At 40.1% G+C, this 25568-nt stretch overlaps 1 protein-coding gene across 2 annotated transcripts in view; it reads left to right on the top strand.

The window, feature by feature from the left end:
- Positions 1-20904, top strand: part of cacna1ba (calcium channel, voltage-dependent, N type, alpha 1B subunit, a) — a 168458-nt gene extending 147554 nt beyond the window's left edge. Inside the window, exons 46-53 of one of the 2 annotated variants that reach the window (XM_034871800.1) lie at positions 1532-1650; positions 2795-2976; positions 5471-5606; positions 7528-7647; positions 11995-12033; positions 13380-13614; positions 16293-16501; positions 18495-20904. In XM_034871800.1, coding sequence (XP_034727691.1) covers positions 1532-1650; positions 2795-2976; positions 5471-5606; positions 7528-7647; positions 11995-12033; positions 13380-13614; positions 16293-16501; positions 18495-19049 — 1595 coding nt within the window. In that variant the 3' untranslated portion in view covers positions 19050-20904. The remainder of the gene's footprint in view (positions 1-1531; positions 1651-2794; positions 2977-5470; positions 5607-7527; positions 7648-11994; positions 12034-13379; positions 13615-16292; positions 16502-18494) is intronic. The other variant, XM_034871799.1, reaches the window with a different exon arrangement.
- The last annotated feature ends 4664 nt before the right edge of the window (positions 20905-25568 follow it).

The raw sequence follows: 25568 nt of genomic DNA, 5'->3' as shown, positions 1-25568 counted from the left end.
CAAGACACTTTACAGATAGAGTAGTCTAGACCACACTTCATAATTTACAAGGACCCAACAGTTCTAGTAGTTTCTTCCAGATCAAGCAACAGTGCGACAGTGGCGAGGAAAAACTTCCTTTTAGGAAGAAACCTCGGACAGACCCAGGCTCTTGGTAGGCGGTGTCTGACCACCGGATGGGGTTAAAATTAAGAGTGGCAATAACACAAAAAATAGTAGTTTGTAGTAGTTCTTTCTAGTTGTTTATGGCATAGCAGGGCACTGTGCGGCATTACAAGGCACAGCAGGTCGTAGCAGGGCACCGCAGAGCGAATCAGGATGTAACATGGGATCGCAGAACATGTAGGGGGACCGTGGCGACAGCTGCTACTATGATTTTGGGGCCTCCCTGATGCAAGGAAACATGCTGGGGGGAAAAGAACATAAGGACTCCAGGGAATGACTCCCCAGAGCTAGGTTAGTAACAAGCATTTCTGGGACATGGATGCACACAAATGGAAAGATACAGGAGAGAGGAGCTCAGTGTGTCAAAGGAAGTCTGATAAATATTGCCCCAGGCAGGTACATGTGTGTTAGTATGTCAGTACTTGTGTGTGTCGAAGCACATCAGTTCATGCAAAATACAAGACTTACTGTGCAGCTGTGAGCTTTGGTTTTGATTCCACCTTTTGGTAAGAATTGTTCAGAACATGGGGTAGGTACTCAAGTGTGTATGATGGGCTTATGGTGTTGTCTTCTATACATATGTTTATTTGGTTTAAACTAAAGTTGATCTATTTTGTTATTGTTATTGAATTGGTGGTGGTTATGACGGGGGTGTAAATGTGAATTGTGTTTTGTGTGTTGTGTTAAAAATATATAAAGAATTGTTAATCACAAAAAGAAGGGTTTAGAACAGAACAATCTTTTGGCACAAGCGCCTAAAGAAGGATGAGTAGGTTGAAATTTGAAAAGAAACTCCTGCACACTGTCTAACTTGCAAAGATAAATTTAATAGCTGGCAATGTTTTTGAACTAGACCTGCATCAGGCAAATCGTATTAGATACTGATAATGAATGCTAAAACCCATAAGCTAAAATGCATTCATAGATAGATATGTACCCAAATCTTCCAGGTAACCTTTACATACATAGATACATAGAAACATTCCATGATAAAGACACAATAAAACTCATAAAAATTCAATGGGCATATACTTCATCATCATACATCACATAATTTTGTTGAGACTAGGTTAGCATCTAGAAACATAGATAAAGTCAAAAACATCAGGGCCTCTAAAGATATGGGTTCACATTCAAACTACATGAAGGCATTTCCAGTCAATTCTGTGAAGATTCTTTTTTAATTTACCTTTAATGTCTAATTTAATTACTTACTGTGAATTATTTAAATCACTTACTGTAAGACGTTCCTTTTCTCTAAAGTAAGTAAAGCAAATAGATTGGGATGAGTCAGCAAAATGTCCTCCTCTCATTTTTTTCTGGGCTTTCCTCCTATCTCACATCCTTTCTTCTCTCACCTTCTCAGACAATGAACTGACGGTAGGAAAGGTTTATGCTGCCCTGATGATCTTCGACTACTATAAGCAGAATCGAGCGAGGAGGCTGCAGCTGCAGCAGCAGCAACAGGGCACATCAGGTTCCCAGGTACAACATCCACACCCCTCTTGCCTGCACACACACTGAAGTATACACACTTTGGATGTACTATTGAAAACCTGCACCGACATATGCATGCACCCACATATATTATGCTTGCACACACTGACTATGTTTACAAGCACATTATTTAGTTTTTTGCCTTTTTTCTGAAAAAGACAATATTCCGACTAAATGAATATTCCACTTATATTGGCATTTACATGCAGCTTTGGAAAATAGGCTTTTTTTCCACTGGTGGTGGGCTTGTTTGACTATGCAAACATAGCCTCTCTATGGTATCCTTCCATTCTTTAGTTTGTGCATATCCAACAACCTGTTAAAATCTGAGTCTTTCACAATGTTTAAAATGTAGATGTGTTTTCTCCTTGATGTGGGCTTTTCTCAGGGCCATGCATCTCTACCACAGCCTTGCTAACTGTTGGCTGTTTGTGTACGTCAAACAATGAAAGCAACGCACAGAGGTGACCATAAACAGGCAAAAGGCGATAAACTGTCACAAACTGCGATATAAACCTTCATTGAGATAGTGCCTGCATATCCCCCATGTCTTAATCGGAAAATGCAATTTTCGGAAAAAGGCCTAAATCAGAATATCCAAACAAAAGATGCTGTTTACATAAACCATATTTGGGAATATAGCCATATTTGAACAAATAGTGGAATATTAGTGTGCATGTAAACACACTCACTGATTCACATTTTGCCTGCATGCATACACCCATGCAAACAAGATGTTTTTGTATCCACTAGTCATTCGCTGGTGGATTACAAAATCTAGTATCTGCTTTGCTAATTTAAATTTTTTTTAGTATTAAATGCACCCAGTATTATACCTGCTAAAGTAGCTTTTATCAAAGGCACACTTTACAGCTGCAGCCAAAGATTAATTTGCATTTGGCTGCTGACTGGTGGTTATTTGCAACCTTGCACATCTACTTTAGAGGTGCATATTGGTTTCTGCACACACAGGTGTACTACATACATGCATGACTGTTAGGAATGAATATTTTGGCCCAAGTATTCACATCTGGGTGGCACCGAGACCCTGCTGCCAGACCTGGGCGCAACAATATTCTGCCTGCTGCCTCTGAATGTCTTCAGCATGTTGCCGTACGTCTCTCCTCCACAGTGCAAGGTCGGGGCTCTATTTAAGCCATTGCTGCCTCTGACTCACATGCAGGAGAAAGATCTGCCTATGATGTTAAACAGTGTGGAGCCTCCCAGCATGCTTCAGCCCCAGCCCAAATCCCATGCCAAGTCCCAGCCACAGACCAGACCTAGCTTCAACTCCCTCAACAATGGAGGCACACTGTAAGTTCAACGCTTCAGGAACTAAAACCTAAGTTACCACATCAACACTAAAAACTATATCCAGAACAAAAAAAACTGATTTTACAAACAACATCTTGTGTTTGTGAGCTGTATTCAGTGGCTTATTTAGTAAGAAAGAGCAGAAGGTTATCACGCAGCTGGCAGCTGGACTGATCCCGGTAAAGCGCTCCAGATGCACTCTGGGATTGAAGGTTCAATGGTCTTTATTGTCATGTGCACAACAATAACAGAAGTATGGAAATCGTAGGCCTCATGCACCTCCAACAATGCTCATTAAATAACTAAAAAAATAAATCACACAAGTAAAAGCAAAATCTGAATCTAAGACAAAGACAAAATATTATAAAATAGTGTTAGTTAAGATATAGGGCTAAAATATAAGAATTGAGTAGTACAGTTATAAAATAGTAGTGTTTAGTAGTGTTCAAGATATGCTTTATTATTTATATATATATATATATATAAACTCACTATACAGAGGTTTAAACAGTTCTACATATGGTGTATAAAGACAAAGTGACCGTTTAAAGGTAAAGTGAAATGAGGCTCAGTTGGTGCAGTTCAGCAAATCACCAAACTCCAAAAAGGGGGGTCAGCAGGTCCAGCAGCTGAGAGTGGAGCAGGTAGAAAAGATGTTAAGATGAATGTTAATACTGAGGTAAATGCATCTAAACTTGCATGCAGGGTATAGTTGTTATAAAAAGTTTTTACTCCTACGATTTCTACCACAGTCTTGCTTGCGGCTCTGGAAAATCCAATGCTAATACTGAGGGAGTACTGAGGGTTGGGGAAAAAATGATGCCGCAATGAAAATTATGCCGCAATGAAATGCGGCATAATGCTTTTTTTATACACCGTGGTATGAGTATGCATGTTTTTTTGCAGTATTCTCACAAACGCAAACAAACAAAATGAACTGTAAATAAGCAAGGAGTATTAGAGAAAAAAAAGAGAAACGTTAATGAAAGTGTTGACATATGAAGGAATGTCAAGACACAAGTGGAAGTAGCTGGTAAGTGGTGTAGTAGACACCTTCTTTGTTGAGTGTTGTAAATGATTGCGACTCCCTACCAGTCAGTCAGAACTAGAAACTTTTTGGATGAGAGCTGAAACATCCTCAAGAAAACTACCACAAGTCCATTAGCCTTTGACTATGAATTTATAGATATCCAATGACCTGGTTAACTCAAAATCTTCATAGACATGGACAGAAAATGTAGTGCAACACAATGTGCTGTCAAGAAACCCCCACAAAGCTAAAAGAGGTTCTAAAAAAACAAAAGTGTAATGAGTTTTTTTAATTTACTAGAAATAATAGTTATATATTATGATGTCAAACAGTAATTCAAGGTTTCCCCGAAACCTAGTGCTCATACACACTGTGGATACAGCATTAACACAGTTATGAAATGTTATCAAGTTTTCAAATTAAGTTCCATTTGGGTGTCAGCAGACTCCCACTGTATAACTTATCAGACATGTACAAAGTACTAGAGACCCAGACTTGAGTAAAAGTACATGTGCTCCATCAAAAACATGACTTGAGTAGAGGTTGAAGTGATCTTTAATTACCACACTTCACTGGAATTACATTCTTTGTACTTAAGTATTGCAAGTAATTTAGATTAAAATGTACTTCTCAAGTAATGAAAGTAGAAGTATGTAAGTATTGTGTTATGTAGCCTAGGTATTAAAGAAAGCAGTCAAAAGTTTGAATAATATTTAGTTTTTATTACTTCAAACGTTTAGCCTAAAATACATTCATAATTCTTTTGGCTGTAGCAGCATGTCATGAACCGCGGGTAGCTAGTTAGCTAGCGCTTACTGATAGCTCAAGTTGGGGTATTATATTTGCAACTTACCTTGATATGTTTCTTCAAATTTGACAGTGGATTTTTGAAGGCCATTATTTCGCAATCTTTCGGGAGGCAGAGTAGGCACTTTCACTCCAACAAATGAAAACAAGGACTCTATGTAGGGCCAGGGGTGGTCTCCTTCTTCACCCTCACCTCCACAATTACTAAAAGTCGAAGGTGGTGTCTCTGGTTCTTCCATCTCGAAACAAACTAACAAAGCTCAAGTGTTCTCAATGCAGGCAGGCAGCAGAGCGAAAGGCAGAACGGGGGCACGCGCGGTCTTCTTATAACACAGCTAGATCGCTTGATTTGCTCAATGATGAGCTAGCTTCATCAAACCTGGTGACAGGGATAATGTAGGTTTGAAATGATTCATAACACTTTTATAATTTTAGCGAGTAACGATGTAGCCATAAAAAAAGTAACCGAGTAAAAGTATTAAACTCATCAAAAATACTGTATGTACTGAAGTAAAAGTGGAAGCAGGAGATAACAATAATACTCCAGTAGAGTACCGATAGAGCCTTTTAGTATATAAGTACAGTAGTGAAGTAATTCTACTTTGTTAATATACATCTCTGACCATTATGCTGAGCTGTGACTGCTACAACAAACAGGCAAGGCCATGATCACAACATCAAGGCATCATCATCTTGGGTGATGGAGAAACCCAAGGAAGCACCCCGAGCTAAGACCAAGAGAACCATGTCCAGGGGCCCATCTGAGGACACACCAGACACTGCCATCACCCAGGTACTGTAGACGGACACAATTGCAACACCTGCTGTGTGTGTGAAACAGCATTTTACTCATTGTTGAACAGATGTGCATCTGTTTATATGGGTGAGTCATGAATTAACAGAATGAAAAAAATGTAATTACTAATTGGTAAAGCCATAGTTAAATACATGATCTAGTAAAAGTACAAATTAAGATGTCACTGAATACATGTAAGTAGCCAGGGCCTTTTTACCACAAATTAAAAAAAGAACCAGGCCTGTATTATAAACAGGCTTATTTTAGAATACTGTTTTATAAAGTAAGTCTTGTGACCCGCTTTGAGGACCATGGTAATATTTTCTCTGGCTGTTTGCATTTTGAGACGGTGTTACATCTCCACGACAACACCTTGTTGTACTTCCGCTCTACTTCTGACTTCCAGGCTTTTTGTTGCTGGATATATCATGTGTTTTTTCTATGTATGAATTTGGCTAACGTTAGTGATAGCAGGAAACCAATGGAGTGCTTTCTTTGGGTAGGGGGTGAGTCCTTACCCCAAGTGAAGGAGTTTAAGTACCTTGGGGTCTTGTTCGCGAGTGAGGGGACAATGGAGCGTGAGGTTGGTCGGAGAATCGGAGCAGCTGGTGCGGTATAACATTCCGTTTATCGCACCGTTGTGACGAAAAGGGAGCTGAGCCAGAAGGCAAAGCTCTCGATCTACCGGGCAATTTTCGTTCCTACCCTCACCTATGGTCATGAAGGCTGGGTCATGACCGAAAGAACAAGATCCAGGGTACAAGTGGCCGAAATGGGTTTCCTCAGGAGGGTGGCTGGCCTCTCCCTTAAAGATAGGGTGAGAAGCTTAGTCATCCGAGAGGAGCTCGGAGTAGAGCCGCTGCTCCTTCGCGTCGAAAGGAGCCAGTTGAGGTGGTTCGGGCATCTGGTAAGGATGCCTCCTGGGCGCCTCCCTAGGGAGGTGTTCCAGGCACGTCCAGCTGGGAGGAGGCCTCGGGGAAGACCCAGGACTAGGTGGCGAGATTATATCTCCAACCTGGCCTGGGAACGCCTCGGGATCCCCCAGTCGGAGCTGGTTGATGTGGCTCGGGAAAGGGAAGTTTGGGGTCCCCTGCTGGAGCTGCTGCCCCCGCGACCCGATACCGGATAAGCAGTCGAAGATGGATGGATGGTTAGTGATAGTGAGATGTTTGCTACAGTTATACTTCTAGTGATTCATCAGCAAAAAATGATTTATTTCTCTGATTCACGGCTTTGCCGCTTGGCTCTCTCTCTCTTTAGTCTCTCTCTCGTGGAGGCTCCATCTAAAACTCTGCTTTTCGATCAGCTGTATGCAACATTGAAAATAAAATCTTTCATGGAGCATTTTATTTCTACAGTTTATAGCTGACTTTTCTATTGGCTCTTGAAACAGGTGACATCCCTGCATTCTCCAACTTGAACAGCTGAGAGTCTAGACACTGATAAGACAATCCCACTTTTTCAGACTTTTTTCCTGGAAAAAAAACCTGTCTTATATTCAGACCAATACGGTATTTAAAAAAAGAAGCCTGCCTGTTTTTTGCTAATATTTAAATTTGCTGTTACTGCAAACACAACCCTTCCTCTTTGTTTAGTTGTTGTCTTGATACATAGTATAATATACGTTTTCACAGCACTAATTTCATCGCTACAACAGCAGAAAGATGTCTAACTTATAGTTATGCTGCTCTTGAGTTTCTCCTTTTTGACACAAATACTTTTTTCATTCACTAATTATTAGTCGTTAATTTAGCTTTTATTTTTTTAAAGTTGCTTATCATCTGCTGAAGAATACTGATGCTTATGGTGAAATCAAGCACACAAAGCACACACCAAATGATGCTAATGGTGTGTGTGTGTGTCTGTGTGTGTGTGTGTGTGTGTGTGTGTGTGTGTGTGTGTGTGTGTGTGTGCCCAGGAGTCGGTGGAGATGAGCGAGATAGAGACCAGTGCCAGCAGTACAATCCCATTCCCAGGCTCAGGTCTGGAGAACCAGGGCAGAGCTGCCTCTATGCCTCGACTCAATGCTGAGCTGCAGGTAACACCTCATCTTCACCACACCATTGCTCATTTTAAGACTTTATGATTTTGTTTAAGTCTTAGCCATTTGACGGAAATGCTTATTATTCAGTCAAATTTTAGTCATCATTCAATATTATGTTACTTTTAGTAAACAAAAACTAAACTATAGTTTCTATTGTTCCATTTTAGTCTCATTTTTGCATTTTTTGTTTTAATGTGGCGTTGTTCTTGTCTATTGTGAGTTTAACAGAAAAGGCCCTTCATCTCTTAAAGTCCCCATATTATGAAAAAAATCACTTTTTCTGGGATTTGGGCTGTTATTTTGTGTCACTGGTGCTTCAACACGCATACAAACTTGGGATAAAAAACTATTAATGCTGTTTTAAGTGAGATACGGTTTCTGAATGTCAGAGTCTCCGGGTGAGTTGTTAAAAATCTCCACGGTAAACTACGTCACTAGCCGAGATGAGGTAGCTAACCGCAGCGCATGCTAGAGCTAGCATGCTAGAGCTAGCATGCTAGCTCGTTCTCAATGGTACAACATTGCTATAGCCCACTTTTTTTTTTTTGTTTAGAAGAAATCCCCCAGCTAATCCTGCCTTGTATTGACCAAAGTTGGAGAAAGAGTTATCTAGCGGATGTGATCTTACCTAGCTACTGTGCATGTGCAACTCCCAACAAAAATAGTATTGAATTGAGATTTCGCACTGTTGTTAAAATAGAGACCTAAACACACAGGGTGAAAACAGGACCTGAGGCAATGTGCAGTACAACAAAGATATGGTGTTTTTTGAAAATGAAACCATGTAAACTTATTCTGGTACAACCTCAAAATACATTTGTTAAATCTGAAAATGAGCATAACATGGGCGCTTTAATACCAAACTGTAATGGTTCACCCAACCACAGTTCCCATGCCACGGAAGATTTTTACAACAGATTGACATGTTGTAAAGATTTGGCCAGTTGGCAGTTCCAAACTCTGGTTGTTCAAAAAGGGTTGCTCAATCACTCTTGTTCTTGCTCACTTGGCATTATCAGAGCTGCGTGATCCCTCCACTGCATAGCAGAAGCTGGATTCAGTCATCTGTTCCAGGTTTAGCTTGTGACTAGCCGTGAAGCCACTTAAACATCCGATAACATTCATGGGATATTATTCCTTTAGCCAATAGTTACCGATGGCCTAAAAACAATAAAGATAGCCAACTTAAACTTAAAGTTAAGCATGTAGAAATGCGGGCATGCTGGTCTGCATGTTTTCAGCGTTTTATTGCTGCTGTTTTGTCTTATTTTCAGTGGGATTGTAGAGTACACCGTGTCTATATAGTATTATGCTTTTAAAATGGAAGAAAATAGACGAAGCGTAAAAATATGCTTTGGGTATAGCTTGGGTAAAATGTTACTCTATTGCCTCGACAACTGTTCTGTTAAAATAGAACATGAGACAGACAACTTAAAAACGCAGCTTAAAAGCCTCCTGTGAGGACACTGATTTTTTGTTGTTGTTTTGTCTAGGCACAGGGTTGTTAATTATTTGTCTTTTGTAGTTTTTGTTTAAAATTAACACTGCACAACACCTACATCTCTGATTTCCCTGCAAACACAAACATACCACTGTGATTAGAATTTACAAACATGTAGGAGTTGGGACTATTTAAGGTTATGGCTAAAAAACTCTAAATATAATGAGCTCCTCATTTCCTGAGTGATGTTGATCGATTCATGCATTTGAGGTCAATTGCTTTCACAGCCCAATTGGAAGAGCTTTTGTTGATTCTACTCTCACTGAAGAGGAGAAGTAATCTGATTAGATTCTGGCAGGCCGCCAGCTATTTGTCCAGTATCCTTTTTCTCTTGCTGCTAACAAAAAAGATGATAGTGGCTCCAAATGGCTTTGGATCCAAGATTTACTGGGAGAGGAAGAGGGTAATTATGTTAGTGTAGAGGAGAAATAATCTGGAGTGGAGGATTAATCAATGGATGAAATGAATCTGTGTGGAAGGTTGCCTTGTTGACTTACTGTCTTATTTTTCTCACCTTCTGGAACAAAGGGCAGGAAATCCTCCAGCCAATTCATTTAATGCAGGCCTTTTGAAAATGTTCTCATGCTTGAGTGTGATGGGAACTGTACTGTAAGAGTCTGAACTCTGGGGCTACAGCCTCAATAACAGCACTTTTATTTTGCTTAATTTGAGCTCAGCTTTGACAGGATCATCAGACGACATCTGGCATCAACCTTTTCTCTTTTTTAAGTTCCTTTTTTGCTGTGGTGACATGGGAAACCTCAATGAATGAACCAGTCAAACCCCATCTGTTCATAGTGAAGTTGCACAGAAATCAAAGCCAACACTAAATTCCCTTAACCCAGCTGACTTGGTACATTTGATCCTAATTTTCCAGTGTCATCACCTTTTAATGCAGTATGGGCAAAACCCTATTTTAATGTGCAGGGGATACTCTTGTTGGCCCCTCTCCAGATAACAAGCCTGGCGGGCAAGAACAGAAACTGAAATGTTCTCATGAATTGAAATGTAGATATCTGTGATAGTCACTGAGGCAGACTCCAGGATGTGCTGAAAGAAGCAGAGGGAGTGCTGTGCAGAAATACATAGAAAAATCTTCCAATGCATCCTGCAGTGCATAATCTCTCCACAGTCTCTCCACCATGGCTGCTCCACCAGGTGCTGGTTAGTTGACAGCTCTGCGCCTGACTAGGTCCCATGCAGGGCATGAAGTTAACTTTTTCGACCACCCGGGCTACCCGATTTAAAAATCCAACCGCCACTGTCACAAAGTTCTTATTTGACTTTAATTTATCATTGCACCTTTAATACTGTAGTTGTCCCCAATTTAGGCCATCCTGAACGTCTCATCTGTGGTTTTTCCTGCATCCACCACGTGTGATAGTGTGTGCGCGTCAGTCGCTGGGGGAACGGAGAAGCCCCGCCCGCTGCAGGGAGCCTACAGGATTGAAACAACAGCAACTTTTAGCAACTTTATAGTGAAAAACCTTACACCGTACATTGATGTTAAAATGTTTACATCTTGGAAGGGACGTATTTTGCTATACGCATGTCTCGTCTTCATAACAGAAACAAGGAAATTAATTTGACCCTTGGTCAGTGACTGCACGTGGGACTGCTGGGATTGTTGCGAGTAATGAAAATGGAAATTGCCCTTGACTACTCCGTCCGGGTTTGCGGTATATTCTTGGATTTTCTTTTGACCACGTCCAATCAGCGAACAGAGGGAGTGGCTGAGAACGATGACGTTGAGGACGTGCGCTTGTTTGAGTTGTAGTTCCGTAAAGATGAAAAAAGATGGGAGTGAAGCCATTCGTTGTGGTACGCTGCCAAATATCCAGAAGTTAAAGCGCAAGCAAGAGCAATCTTTGCTGAGTTTTGTTGGTGGCCATGATGTTGTGGCCTCCCACCCAAGCGTTTGGGAGTAGTTTGATTTTCCAGCTTGCTCTGTTAGGGGTGAAGGATTTGGCTAAGGCACATTAGGCTTACACTAGCAATACTAATGCTAAATATAAGCCTTGTTGTTAGTGAATGGTTATGGCAGATCCAAAGTGGCTCTGGCAATATCCAGTAGTCTTAAATTTCCACAAAGTACCCACCTTTAAGGAAGTTATCACTTGTCCATTGAGAGTGGCCAGACTCTCTATACAAATGAAATGTACAACAGTCTGGTAGGACGAGGCTATGTCAGGAGCTATATCCCATAAAAAACACAACTGCCAGGGTCACATCATCATTTTGATGATTAACTTATACTTCAAGGGCTGTACTTGATACTTTTAGAACATGAATAGAACAGGAAACAAATATATCCTATGTAAAGATATAGTGGAGTAATGGAGTCCTGAACAGAGAATGAACACACTCTACCTCTCTGCGTCTGTTAATCCGTGATGTTACCTGTTCTTTGTTTTGAAAGCAGGTCCGGCTGTTGATCGTTGGCATTTGACAAGTTGGGAACAGCTGGAAGAACCGCATAGCGCAATCCCAGACTTTCTTTTTCAGTGTTTTAAAGCCACTTTGTGTTAAATTAAAAAATCTCTTACTTTGCCTCCCATCAGAGGTGGTATCAAAAAAGGCAACAATGCTTGTGTACCTCCTCTGTACCAAATATCTAGAGCATCAATTTTCAACAGGATTCTATACTTTTTCTTCAAACAGAAAGAAAATGATTACCTAAATATTCTATACAAAGTGGCTTTTAGTAAAAGATGTGAAAACTTCTTTAACCACAAACTATAGCCGGTGTGGATCTTGGTTAATATTCCTGAATCCTGATCTCTTTTTCTGCTGTTCTTAATTTCTATTTTTCTGCCCTTCATCTATCACCTGCATAACAGCGGAGCCACTCACGCCACTCTCCAGGGATCCCTCTAGTTGTATGTACACACTTTCACACACAACATGTCACACAGTTGTTTGCAGTTTGAAAAAGTAATGTTCTTCAACAAGAAATTACATTTCCCAAAAACCCATACTAGTCATTTCTCCACCTTCTTTCCAGAAGTGGAATAGACACCAGTGAGTTAAGATGTTTTTCTAACAAATGGTTATGACTTCAGGGAATCTGTTTTAGCTCACCAGGTCCTTTATTTTTTCAATAGAAAATGAAAATGGGCTGTAGATGCAAACTGGCCAGGTGTTCCCACTGCTGCGGTCTTAATGTTGGTTATTGGCCATGGTCTTTGCTGAACCATGTGGCATACAAGACATTTTTTTAAAACATTATACATTTTCAAATTATTACATTTCTGGTCTAATGTCTTATATTTTGTCAGTGCCTTTAATAAATAAAAGTCTCATGTTACAATCTGAATGGTGTGGAGTTGGAGGCAAGGTCTAACCCAGGAATGTCTCAGGGTATGCAATACTAAAGAAGAAAGACAATTCTTGGGCTTCCTCAGGGTCCTTCTTTCAAATGACAGCAAGGAACTTTGGGAAGCCTGGCTCTTCACCTTTTTGCCGGCAGACATTTTGACTCGTCATAGTATAAAAAACACAGGTGAAGCTAATTTTGTTAATGATGGCGCAGTTCCTTTAACTGACCTGAAAGGGTTTTCAGTGCCATCAATTACTATACACCTGTACTTTTTCTACTATGACATGCCAAATGGTCTGCTGTGAAAAAAAATGTTATTAAGAAAAATATCCTTGGTCACTCCTAACTTCTGCACAAGAATATGGCCGGCAGGACAGTGCTGCGCCCATATTTGGCTAGATTATACTGTCGAAAACAGTAACATTCAGCATTCAGGTAAAATAGGGATGAAGACAACATAAACAAGGCACGGCACGGAGTTCAGAAACAGACTCACAGCTAAGGCCATAGGGGTGGTAATCACCAGAGACCTCACAATGATATGATATCATCATGATACGTATGTCACGCTATGTTATTATTGCAATTTTAAACATATTGCAATATTTTGCTGTATATTGCAATTTATTACCTTTTTTCCAACTTCAAATTTTTCCCAATTTCAAATGATGTCCCTAAAAGTCTAAACGAACTAATTCAAGAGAGGCAGGACAGGTTTGCAGGTCAGAAAGCCGGCAATAGAGAAAAGCAGTAACAGAGATGTAATGCGCAAGAATCAGGTGTAGCCATAGTACTGTTCTGTAGCTATTCAAAAACTACAAGTACTTTAATGCTGGATAAAAACCTTGTGGCAGACATGATTCTCAGTGAGCCTTTCTGTATCTGTCTCTCTCCCTCCTCCCTTAGTCTGTCCCTGATGCCAGTCCTATGAAGCGCTCAGCGTCCACTGCAGCCCCACAGCGGCCCCAGGAGGTCAACCTGCGGGACTACACCCTGGAGAAACCCAGCCAGGACCGACCCCACCACCATCATCATCACCACCGCTGTCACCATCGTAGAGACAGGGACAGAGATAAAGACAGAGAGAAAATGCAGAGGTCTTTGGATGCACCTCTGAGTGGACAACCACCAAGCTCGGCTGGTTAGTCATCACTCATAGACACACAGCACAGCATACATAACACACTTTATCCTGAAGTCCCATTTGTTGTATATTTTAACCAGAAAAGCCTAAGGACTGCCTCATCATGTCCAGTGCAAAGCAGGACACTTTTGTTCAGCTATTATTTCATCCCTATCATGAATCAATACTCTTTAACTTATATTTATCATCACTGTGAAAAGGCTGCCTTTCTTCCTTTTCGATGTTCCCAAAATAGACTATGTTTTGTGCTTGCTTAATCCTTAACTTAGTGTAATTGTTTTAGTTTAATGTTTTGCATTTATTCAATGCTTTATCCTTTGACTTTGCCTGTTTAGTGGGTTTATGGGTTAATAGTGTTGCTGTGGTTCTGCCTGTGATGTGGGGGGGTAGATCAGCTGTTCACCAGTCCAATCAAGGAGAGTAGGTACTGTTGTGGATACTCCTAAGGTGTAGAACAATAGGTAAGCTAATTCTGCAGTAAATTACATTTTCATAATATTTGGGGTGCATATTGTTGTGGGTGGACCTATATGAAAGTAATACATAAGTAATGTCAGTAGTGACTGTTCTATCCAAATGTACAGTAATGTTTTTTTACCTCTGTGTAAAAGATGTGCATAGCACCTTATGTTAGAGTTAAAGCATGAGTTGTGGCCGCACCGGCAGGTTTCAGCTGTGAGCACGTTCGGACATGTCTTGGCTAACGTTCTATCAAAATATCTGTTAAAATACAAATATAAATGATCTATTGATGTTTTAAGTTAACTTAATGGTGTAAAACTATCGTGTGACTTCTTAACTTTCTAACGGTATATGGTGTTAACTTGTTACTTTAGCCTTTACTTTACAAGAGCCGCTAAAGTACGCTATTGCCGATGAATTAGCCGTGGGCTACCCTTGGCCATAACTGGACAACGCTAAAGACAGTTAGTTAAAGAAAGTCCTATCAATGCTGTCAAAGCTATCGGATCTTACTTCTGTCCTTTCCTATAAAATACCATGCTTCAACACCTATGAATAATGCAATGAGAGCTCCTTAATGTCCAATTCAGTAAAAATAGAGGAGGAAATTCCATCGTCCGAGCGTTCTTACGTCTTTTCCACTTTCATATACTACTGAGACATGTAAATGTCCTTGTACACATAGGTCATTTCATACGTAGATTGTTAGATGGGTATACATAAATTCTGTTAACATTTTGGTGATGATCGGAAATGCAAAGTACTGCCAAAAGACCAGAAAGTGTGTCAGGCTGAAGTGTCCGGATATGGCAATAGCAGCGAGTGGTGTCCGAACATGGACACAGTGATGTTAGAGATCAGCAATGCTCTATCTAGGTTGGCTGTGAGACAACAGAGCCTGGAAAGTGAAATGAATGCATTGATTTTACAAAGCATAGCGTGCTTTAAGTAAGTTGCACATGTACTTTAAGTAATGCTTGCTTTAGTAAGAGGGGAAATTTATTACAGTATAAAGACAGGCATTTTCCAATAAGTTAAGAAAAGATAGCACATGTCAGGTTCTCAAGTTAAGGAGGCCAGAATACTATCATTCTTCTTAAGTAAGTAGGCTCACATCACAATAAATTAACACTGACGTGTTCCGGCACAAAGCCTTATTCAGAGCATTTAAAATAATCAGGCTCCATTTAGTGTACAAGGGCAGAGTCATAGGAATTATACTTTGTTATATGATGAAATACCTGCAAAATTAATGAGTGTCAGTTCAACTTTGTGTTTTGAGCTAATTAGCAAATATTAGCATGCTAAACGCAGATCGTGAATATGGTTAACATCATTACCATGGTTGCAGACTAGTGTTGACAAACTGACCGAAGAGTTGGTTTTTAACCCGACTTGTGTCACTGAACGGGGAGAATCGAGTGCCATATGTCAATGAAGCGACTCACTCCTGTTTTTTACCTCATTCGTGCCGGCAGCGCTTCAAGCTGAGTGTGATCGGTGTATGTATGAGGGGGTGATCTTATTAACTTTCGCCGTCTGGAACAGATTTTTTCCATTATACCAACACTACATGATTGCAGCACAAATGCCCTATGAACACCAATGTTTTTTTGTGATCAAATATTTTTATTATACAATTAAGAAACCATATACTGAGACGTAAGAACACGTTAAAGGACCAAAAATGCAGAGAGGAAAGACTTTTTATTACCATTAAGACATAAAAAACAGACATACACAAACACATACAAGTTTATGAATTTTAGAGTGCTTAAAGGCTGACAAATCATTCAGAATCATAGCACTGATAAATGTTTTTAAAATTGATAAATTTCTGTATCTGACCTGTGATTCGGAGCCGCTTCATAATTCAATGGGTTCTTCCTTTGCCAATGCTACACCCTTCCACCATGTTTCATGAAAATTGTGCCAATAGTTTTTTCATAATCCTGCTGACTGACTGACTGACAAACTGATCCAAAAACATGACTGCCTTGGTAGAAGTAATTACTGGTATTAATAAAACCTACATTGCTTTTCCTACTATGACAAAGTAAAAATGTCTACCATGAATAACAACTGTAGCTTCTTTGAAGAGTACTTGCACTCAAAGCCCTAATGGACCAAAGTTAAGACACCAAAAGTTGCAATAGCCATGACTCTAATATTATCTACAATCACCATTCACCATGCAATATTGTCCTCCACAGGTGCAACAGAAGATCCAGACCCAGCTGCCTCCAGAGAGCGAGCCCACGACCGTGGACGCTCCCACGACAGGAAACAACACTCCTCGGCGAACAAGCAGCGCTACTACTCCTGCGACCGCTACTGCAGTCGGGAACACTGCCACACCAAATCTGCCACCACCAGCTGTGCCGCCTCTCCCAGTGACGGGCAGGAAACCAGCACCAAGCAGGTGGGAAGGCAACAGCATGTAGAGTAGGGATACACAAGGCATTATATCAGGTGAAGGGATTCTCAAAAGGGTTTTTATCGAGTTTGGGGTTCATCTGACAGTGTTTATTATCTAATACTATTTTCCCTCAGAATGTCATTCTTATCAATTAGAAATCTCCATTTATATCAAAAAACAATATAACTCTTTAATAGTAATGAGAAAAATATAAATTTAGACCTGTGTGGAACCTGATCAAAATAAGACTTTATAATAACTTGAAGGTCCGGTGTATAACGTTTTTAGTTGTTCCTTATCAAAATCTATATTGCTCTTTGCAAACTAGTCTTTTTTATGAATATTGAACCACCACCATCAATTTCAAGTATTCCTATTGACTTGAAATCTTACAATTGCGCTTGTATGAACTGGGGAAGATTCTCCATAGTCATGCGCCATCTTGAAATACCTTAACCGTTAAGGGACATACAGGATATACCGCTCCGCTTTTTGGGTTTTTGCTGTCACTTGATAAACACCCAGATGCTGCGAATGCTGCTAACGGGTATCAATGCTTTTCCGCCCCGACAAGTTTGAAGAAGGAAACATGGAGGGCCAAACGTTATATTAATATGTTCTGAGGCGGAGTGGGACAAAAAAATCCACCGGGAAATTTTGTAGACCACCGGCTCTCAGGAGACGGGGGAGAGATGAATCTTCTGGAATAAGAGGATGCTGCAGCCCGCCGTGCAGGTTAGTTTGACCAGCGGGCAGCGGCCTCAAAACACTACCGGCCCACCTGGAAAATTCCTGACTATTATGCACGTATTCAAAATCCAAGTTTCAGGAACAGGAGGAGTCTTCTTCTTCCATAAAAAGAAAAAGGATATTTAAAAAATCAAAAGGCCGGCTTTTTGAAGCGTGAAGGCTACCGTAGCTGTAATATGTCATTTGAAGTGCGTGGTGCGAGTGGATTGCAATATACGATCTCAGCGCTAGATAGGAGAAATTCCCACACATTAGACCTTTAGGCAGCACGGTGGTTAAGTAGTTAGCACTTCCTTCTCACCTCAAGAAGGATCTTGGTTTGAATCCAGGTTATATATATATATATATATATATATATTGTTGACATTAGTTTAAAATGATCATATCATATAGTAACTTACATACATAATAACACTGGTTCTCAGACTTTAACATGATACTTTTCTTATTTGATATCAGCACAATATCTGTGCATCCTGTCCAGATGTTTTCCAGGTAACTGAGAAGGGATTTATCTGCCAGTTGTCTGTCACATATGGAGATGTCTATTCAAAACTGTACAGTATAAGTGAAATATTCATAACACGCAAACTTAAGATCATCACACACAGCACAGCAGTTGAACCAGTGAAAATGAGGGACAAACCTCTGCCGTTCCTGTCACTGGACCACCATGAAACCAGTCTGTTGAAATGAAATGGATCAATTTCATGATAAATTTAAAATTAATCTATACCAAGATCCATATCAGAGGTGGGCCACATTGACAAGACGTGTTTTTTTTAATCTCACTGTCAGGTATCTATACTGTATGCGTTTAGAAGAAGAAGCAACCTTAGACCAGCCTAGTGTGTTGAATGTGGGAATGGAAGTATAGAAGAGAACATAACAAATGGAAATTAAATGTGACTAAGATTCCTCTTCATGGTCTAGTGCTACTTTCTCCTGTCTGCCTTTAGTACAGCTTCTCATGGCCTTTCACTTCTTTGCCCACTTTCTCTTTTCATCATATTCCATCCATTGTGTCTATCTGTCGATGCCTTTCCATTAATGCTTGTTCTTTTATTCTGTCTTCTCTGTCTGTGTTCTTTCTCTCATTTGATCTGTCATCTTTCGTGTCATCACATCACATTTTGGTGTCTTTCATTTCCTCCTTCTGGTGGCCCTGTCCCTGTTTCCTTTCCTCTGGTACATAATTTTCTCATTCATTTTATGGTTTCAAATTGCTTGTCCAATTTTCATCTAGGGCAGTGGTTGGGTTAAAGGAAGCCCAGTGGCACTGAGCTCCAGTTCTAGCACACCAAGCCGCGGACGTCGGCAGCTCCCCAAGACCCCCCACACCCCGCGACCTGGGGTGGCCTACAAGACTGCCAATTCATCTCCTGTGCACTTTGTGTCCAGCCTGGCCTCTCTGAGTCCCGGCCGACTAAGCCGCGGCCAGTCGGAGCACAATACCCTCCAGCAAAGCGGCTACCACCACTTTCCCTGCCCTGTTACTCGTATCAGCTCCGAGCCTTTCCTGGGCCAGGGCCATGATGAGGCCCTGAGCAGACTCTACGGAAGTCTCCGGGACCAGCTGGACGTCTTTCAGGATGCGGTGTCACGGTCGCCCAGCCCCTGTGCTGGGCACTCATCTCGGACCGCACTTCCTCAGATGATGGGAGCCCTGCTACCTGCTCCACAGCAAAACCTTGGGGTGCCCAACGGGTACCACATCAACTTTGGGGGCAGAGCCAGCCCAGGCTCTGGCGTCAGGGCACCCAGGTATTACCAGGAGGCAGAGGAGGACGAATGGTGCTAGCATGGCTTTAACCATTCTTTTTAATGCATTTTTGAGGAAGTGTGATGAGTTTTATCATCTTCTTTGAAGGCTTGAGTTTAAATTGTCAATATGTGTGTGTTTAATGCCATATTTTAATTCTAACGTGGAAAACAAAGGTTAGGGAGATCATCTAAACAGCAGAGAAAGCTAGAAGAAGGGTAGTATTTGAATACTCTTCACCAAAGGGCACGTAGCATTATCCAAAAGAAGACTAGACTTTTTCCAAACATCAGGTTTCTTACAGAACCTGCCCTTGATTCGCTTTGACTTCATTGTTTTGTTGACAACACCATATTGATCCTTAAATAGCATTACGTTATGAGCACAGACGAGACTAAACATTAAGGTGATAATATCTCCTGACGTTGAAAGAAAACGAAAGATCCAAAGAAAAGAAAAACTACTAGACTTGCTGTGTGTTGTTCATAACTCCAGTAGGTATTCCAGGGAAACAGTTCATATAAAGGCAAGTGCTGATATATTTTGCTGTTTTTCTTCAGATTATTAAGCAGTGAAGCTTTATAACAATTACAAATGAGGCTCTTGCACTGTGCATTCTGCTTTTTTCCTTTGGGCTTGCCTGTGCATCAAACTATTTAGCTTAATTTTGCAAATAGAAACTTAAAGATGCATTCATTGTTGTTGTTTTTTTTGTTTTTTTTATTTGCCATTTGGGAGTAGCACAACAACTTGTAAATACAACATTGACATAAAGCTAAAATAATAATATAATAATCAATAATAAATTCAAAGCGCCTTTCATGACACCCAAGGTCACTTCACAAACAAAAAAGGACATTAAAACTATAGTGATCTCATTAAAAGTAAAAGTCAGTAAGTCAGTCCATAAGCTGATTGACTTTCAGCTGATGACTGACTGTCCATAAGTTTTAAGTCTGTTTTTAAAGTCAGTAATTGAGTCAGTGTCTGATGTAGTCGGGCAGTGACTTCTACAGCTTTGGGGCAATGTAGCTGAAAGCCCTCTCTTCCAGGGTGCTGCGGTTCATGCTAGGGGCATGCAGTAGGCCTGTTGACCTACTGAGGAGGATCTCAGTGAGCAGGCAGGGGTGTTAACTTCCAGTTCTTATGACAGAGTAGTGCGAGACCACCTCCTCTCCCAGATAAGCGGGGGTTACAGATGTAAACAAATTAGCCTGGTCTCACAGAATTCTGTGAATTGATTACAAACTGTTACCAGTGCATTACATGATGGTGGTTGGAATGTCTTAAAATTTTGTGTGGTCACCATAGGAGGCAATGTCAAAGTAAAGTCAATGAGAAGATGACGTAGCATTAATAGCAACAACGGTAGTGAGTAGGACTTTCACCCAGGAGAGCGGAGATCGTGTCCCGAATGTCACAATTCCTAAACCCAATCGTCCCATTCTTCTTTTCCTAAACCCAACCCATCCACTGTATACAGCCTTCCCGCTCTTCTTTTCCTTAATGCAACCCGTTGTTGTCCCGCCCACCCGCAACCTTTTCGTTATCTTAAGGGGCCATGTTAATTTCACAGAATTTTTCTGTGATCCCATCACGGAATTTTCAGTGATTCCATGAATCTGCCACAGATTTTGAGTTAAGTGTTCGTGTTCATTTCACGGAAATCGGAGAGATTAGGTTCAAACAAATCCATGCCGGGCTGCTTGGTTCAGGTGGAAGAAATTTGTTCCACAATAAATTCACTGACGATAAAAGCCCCACCGGTGAGGGATCTTCTGTTGAACAATCCAGCTTTCAGTCTGTTTGATTTGGGCAGAAGGGCAAGCACAATATGGTCAACTCGTCGATCAGGCTTCAAATGGCCGCAATCAACAGTCCAAAGACCGGGGAATATTTTGCCCGCCACATGAATTGATACTATAAATAAAATTGAATTGAATTGAATTGAATCCTTGTTGAGCCATGTCGATTTTTTGCGACGAGATCCTTAGTGGGCATACTTTGGACGTTGAAGTATGTTGCGTTGACAAAAAAACTCTGCAGACTCCCCCATAGCCGGGTGAAGTTCACTTATTACATATTTCCTCATCCTTACTAATAATAAGAAACAATTGCCAAATTACACATACAGAAGACACAAAGAAACAGCATTAATTTGGAGTCACGTTTCTGACCTGAGAAGTTTTGGACTTGTGGTTCAGCACCACTTCACTCTGTTCATCACATACACAATTTCTTTCATGATAATATGAAGGTCTAAAGACTCTACATTCAAGATAAGTTGTGTTCTCCATCAGCTGGTTAACATTTCACCTTCTTCCACATTCTTACAGCGAAGAGCACAACATACTGTACAACAGGCAATTAACCTGAAAGTAAAGTTATCGGTTAATAGAGTAGCTGAAGGTTTGGAAAGCGTTTGAGAGTCAGTGCTGCAGTTTCAGCAGAAAGTTATGGCACTGCTGTGTCATGAAAAACAAGATAAAAAACAGGTTAATAGTTCAAAGAAATTATTTAAAATGTTGGAACACCTCAAAGACATGACACTGTACTTTAGTTTAGGACTACTACCATTCCATGGTGATGCCTAATCCTTTATGACATTCCCTGTCAGTTAAATGTTTCTCGCAAACTTCAAGAGAGAAGCAATGCATGGTGGGGAAAGTACCTGATTGACTGATTTGTTTTCTATAAAATGTCCTTGTAGATGTTCTTTTCATTGTCTATTTTTTATATGACATGAAAAAAAACAAGGGTGTGGTTTATGTGAACTGCTTACGGTTTTCCATCGTTTCAGGTCTAATGTTTCTTATAGACTTCTTTGTGATGTTTTAAGACAAAGTGCCTATCCTTTTACATATACTGTAGAAAAAGATGCAATGTCAACTGTTTTCTAATGCATCCGCACTTCAGTAGATGTTTGTTTCATTCCGTATGTAGCTCTGCAGGAAAACATGTTGTACAGAAAGCCTTATCTGCAAGTAGAGAACTCTACCTACAGTACGCTATAAAAACAGAAATGTAAACATTAACTTATAAAATTTAATGGTTTTTCTCGCGGTGGAAGTCCTTCAAGCGCGTGTATTGTTTGGACAGCAGAGTGTTTGTTGGTCAACTGGAGTCTGAAGGTTGGGGGTGGGAGGGTTAAATCTGTGATCTAGACTAAGTGTAGCAATGGGTGATCCAGTCTAACTCTTGATTTCTTTTTTATTTGAATTAATATGTGTGTTCGTATGGTGGATATATTTTCCATATCTGGGTCCAATTTGTCGTTACGTTATTTTTACCATACTCATGGATAAATGGCTAAATAAATGATGTTGTAAGGTCACACAAATATGTTTCCAGCAGCTACTGGACCACGGAGTTATTGAGGAAATGTTACAGCAATCTAAAAATTAAGCTGCGGTGTCAGTTTGGAAAAGGTTTTTTTTTTCTACTGTGGAGCTGCCAGTTTACACTGGTGTTCAAAGTTCATACAGAAAGGAAACTGACTTGAAAAGAAGTGGAGTAACTACTTGCTCCACCCACAGTGGTAGAAAACAAACCACAATACAGTATCAGTATTTGTTTTTTCCCAATTCCATACTACATACTAACTATGTATGTTACTCTAATACTCTGTGTATATATATATATATATATATATATATATATATATATATATATATATAAACATACGGTATATATTAAGTACATACTGTAAACCTGTTACAACTAACATGTCCACACATACACACTTTTTAAGATTTTTTTGGGCATTTTAGGCCTTTATATCAATAGGACAGCTGAAGACATGAAAGGGGATCCTCTTTGCTGGGGCCTGTAAAAACATATTTTTGGAAAAGTAGGAAATCCATTTATAACTGAAGTACTGTAGAAGTAGGAGATGAGGCAGATTGAGTATATCTTGTCAGCTGTGCAAACATTGTTAAATACTGAGACTCTGCTTCACTCCAAAATATAAATTTTGAGACAAATCACAAAACAACTTATAGAATACCACAGATTGAAATCTAACAATGGTTAGAAGTGGATCTGACAGTCCTGGAGGGTGGATTTTTCCATCAAGTGGTCCTACTGGCCAAAACCTGCCCTGCCGCCTCACTGACCTCTGCTTCCAATTTGAAGAATGGAATTCTCTAGTATTCAGATTTCTAGACTTAAATCATCAAAAATCAGTCACAAAGCTCTCGAGGACTGTCTGTTGATGCCTGAAGCTGTGGTCTGCTGTGAACTGGATATGTTGGCTGATGCACACACACTATTTGTCATATGCAACTTGACTGATACATATGAGTGGCATCAACATCCGATGGTTTTTATGAAATGTTGATCTATTGCTGTAATTTACATAGCGATCTGCAACATGAGGGAAAGAGTTTAAGCTTTGCAGCAGCTAATTAGCTGTGATGTATTTGTGGAGGATTCCTTGAGAGACATTGACCCCTCATGAGTACTAGCAGAAAGACTTGTTCAACCACAGTGACAAACATAACAGTGACAACCAGTTTCTCCATCCATTCTGTAGCTTTTCATGCTGGTCTCTTCAGATACAGGCTTCAGCATGATTGTGACCAAATGTTTTATGGAAAATGCTATGAAAAAATACATGCAAAGAAAAAACTCTTAAAAGGCAAAAAGGCACAAATTGTAAACAAGAAACAGAATATGTAGGATTACAGCAACAATATACATATATTTGCATGCGGAAAATGTATCCTGTTTTACAATATCAAATGGAAATCCCATGGCGCAAAATGGGAGGGGGGGGTGTGTCCTGTTACAATAAAAGTTTTTTTTTTTTTTTTTTTATATAAATCAACCTTGAACACTGTCAGTGTGATTCTTTTTCTTAAAAGCAGGAACACGTTATTCTGCAGATACCTTCATTACTCTAAATGTTTTGTCACCCTATGGCAAAAAATACCTGTACCTTCTTTAACAGTGTGGCCTCTGTATTGAGTCAAAGTAAAAGTACCTATCCTCAAGTCTGGACCAGTAGGTCCACCAAACAATAGGAGGGTTCCAAAATTTCTGCATACCATTTGCAGTGTAGATGTGGCTTTTTCCTTGAGAAAATACAAATGATTGCATGTTCTAACCATGTATGTGCATGTAAAAAACTTAGTACTTTTAGATATGTGTTATTTTGTTGTTGATTTTTAACATTTGATATAAAGTGTGGGGTTAAAAGGACAAATTTCTAACAGTATAAGACATTGTTGACAGTTCCCCTGTTTGCCGCAGAGCTGGAACATTCCTTTTTGGGGGGTTTCAGTGAAATGCTTGTTTTCCTGATTTAGTTTCTTGGCAAGACTTTGAATTCTGCAGTTGTTTTTACATTAAACATTTTGTATGAAGCAAAGTTCCTTGAAATAAAAAAGAATGAAATGAAACTGCCTATGACTGGACAAATGATTTGAGTGTTGGATGCAGCTGTTGTACACTTTTTACATTTAATCTGCTGGATTGTTATGTCTACAGTATGTAAGCAGTTGGGCAATGCATTCTGTTGTGTGTGTCATGGCAAAGTTGCCTGCTCAATTGTATAAAGTTGAGGTCCAGGCTTCTTTATGTATGGCCATTTTTGTAAAATTAGAGAGTTTTTAAACGAGCCGCCGTGTTGGTCTGTTTAGAAATCCAGGAGTAGACAGCCCACAAGTGAAGCGTTCTTCCAGTCAGGTCAGTGCCCGTGTACGAAGAGCCTTTTCCGTCCCTATGAACCCCCATTATACCAAATTTGGTTGCAGTTCCACAAGAGTTCCACTGGCGAGTGCAAATTTACTTGGAGTCTGTGAAGCTAAATAAAGCTAAATTTGTCTCTTTTGCCTGATTGTCATTGACAATTCTCAGATTTTATTGTAGATTTTGCAAGTTCAACATGGAATATAGGTTGAAAGTTTAATGAACGACTTTTGTTCTTTCGATTTCTTACAAGTTGAGTCGTTGCCATTCTGCTAGCATGTTATGCTAGCATGTTATGCTGCTTCCTGTTTCTTACAGTGCAGACACTTTGCTGCTTGCTCCTGCCTCTGCTTACATTTTTCTGCTGATAATCTTGCTTTTCCTCTGAGAGAAACTACGAGCAGCGGCTCTTGGATACTTATAAATCCCTGGACTATACATTTTTGGTAGACATAGTAGGCTATTTTCATATGTCAACATTTTTCTGTGTGAGTGTGGCCTACCAACAGCTCAAGCCTGCCGTAAAGTGACTGTAGCTAAAGCTAATTAGCAGCAAGATGCCTTCTTTCTCCGTGGATGATTACTAAAGACTCTTTCAGAAGATTGCACTTCTGGAAACAAAGGTTCACTGATTAGAAGTGAACGTGGAAGTGAACAGACCTTGTGGAAATGACACCACTTTACCATGGACCCAAAACAATGGAAAAAAACACACGGCTAATTAGCACCAACAAGACTACAAAGAAACAGGAGGGCTGTGAAAAAAGTAATAAATCAACAAGTGGTAGTCTTCCCTGGAACTCTTCTTGTGCAAAGCCTAAGAAAAAATCATTTTCCTGGGAAATGGGAGGATGACTAAAGGGCATG

The sequence above is a fragment of the Etheostoma cragini genome, chromosome 5, assembly GCF_013103735.1.
Source record: "Etheostoma cragini isolate CJK2018 chromosome 5, CSU_Ecrag_1.0, whole genome shotgun sequence".
In the NCBI taxonomy this organism is placed as follows: Eukaryota; Metazoa; Chordata; class Actinopteri; order Perciformes; family Percidae; genus Etheostoma; species Etheostoma cragini.
This window is presented reverse-complemented; position numbering and strand designations above follow the sequence as displayed.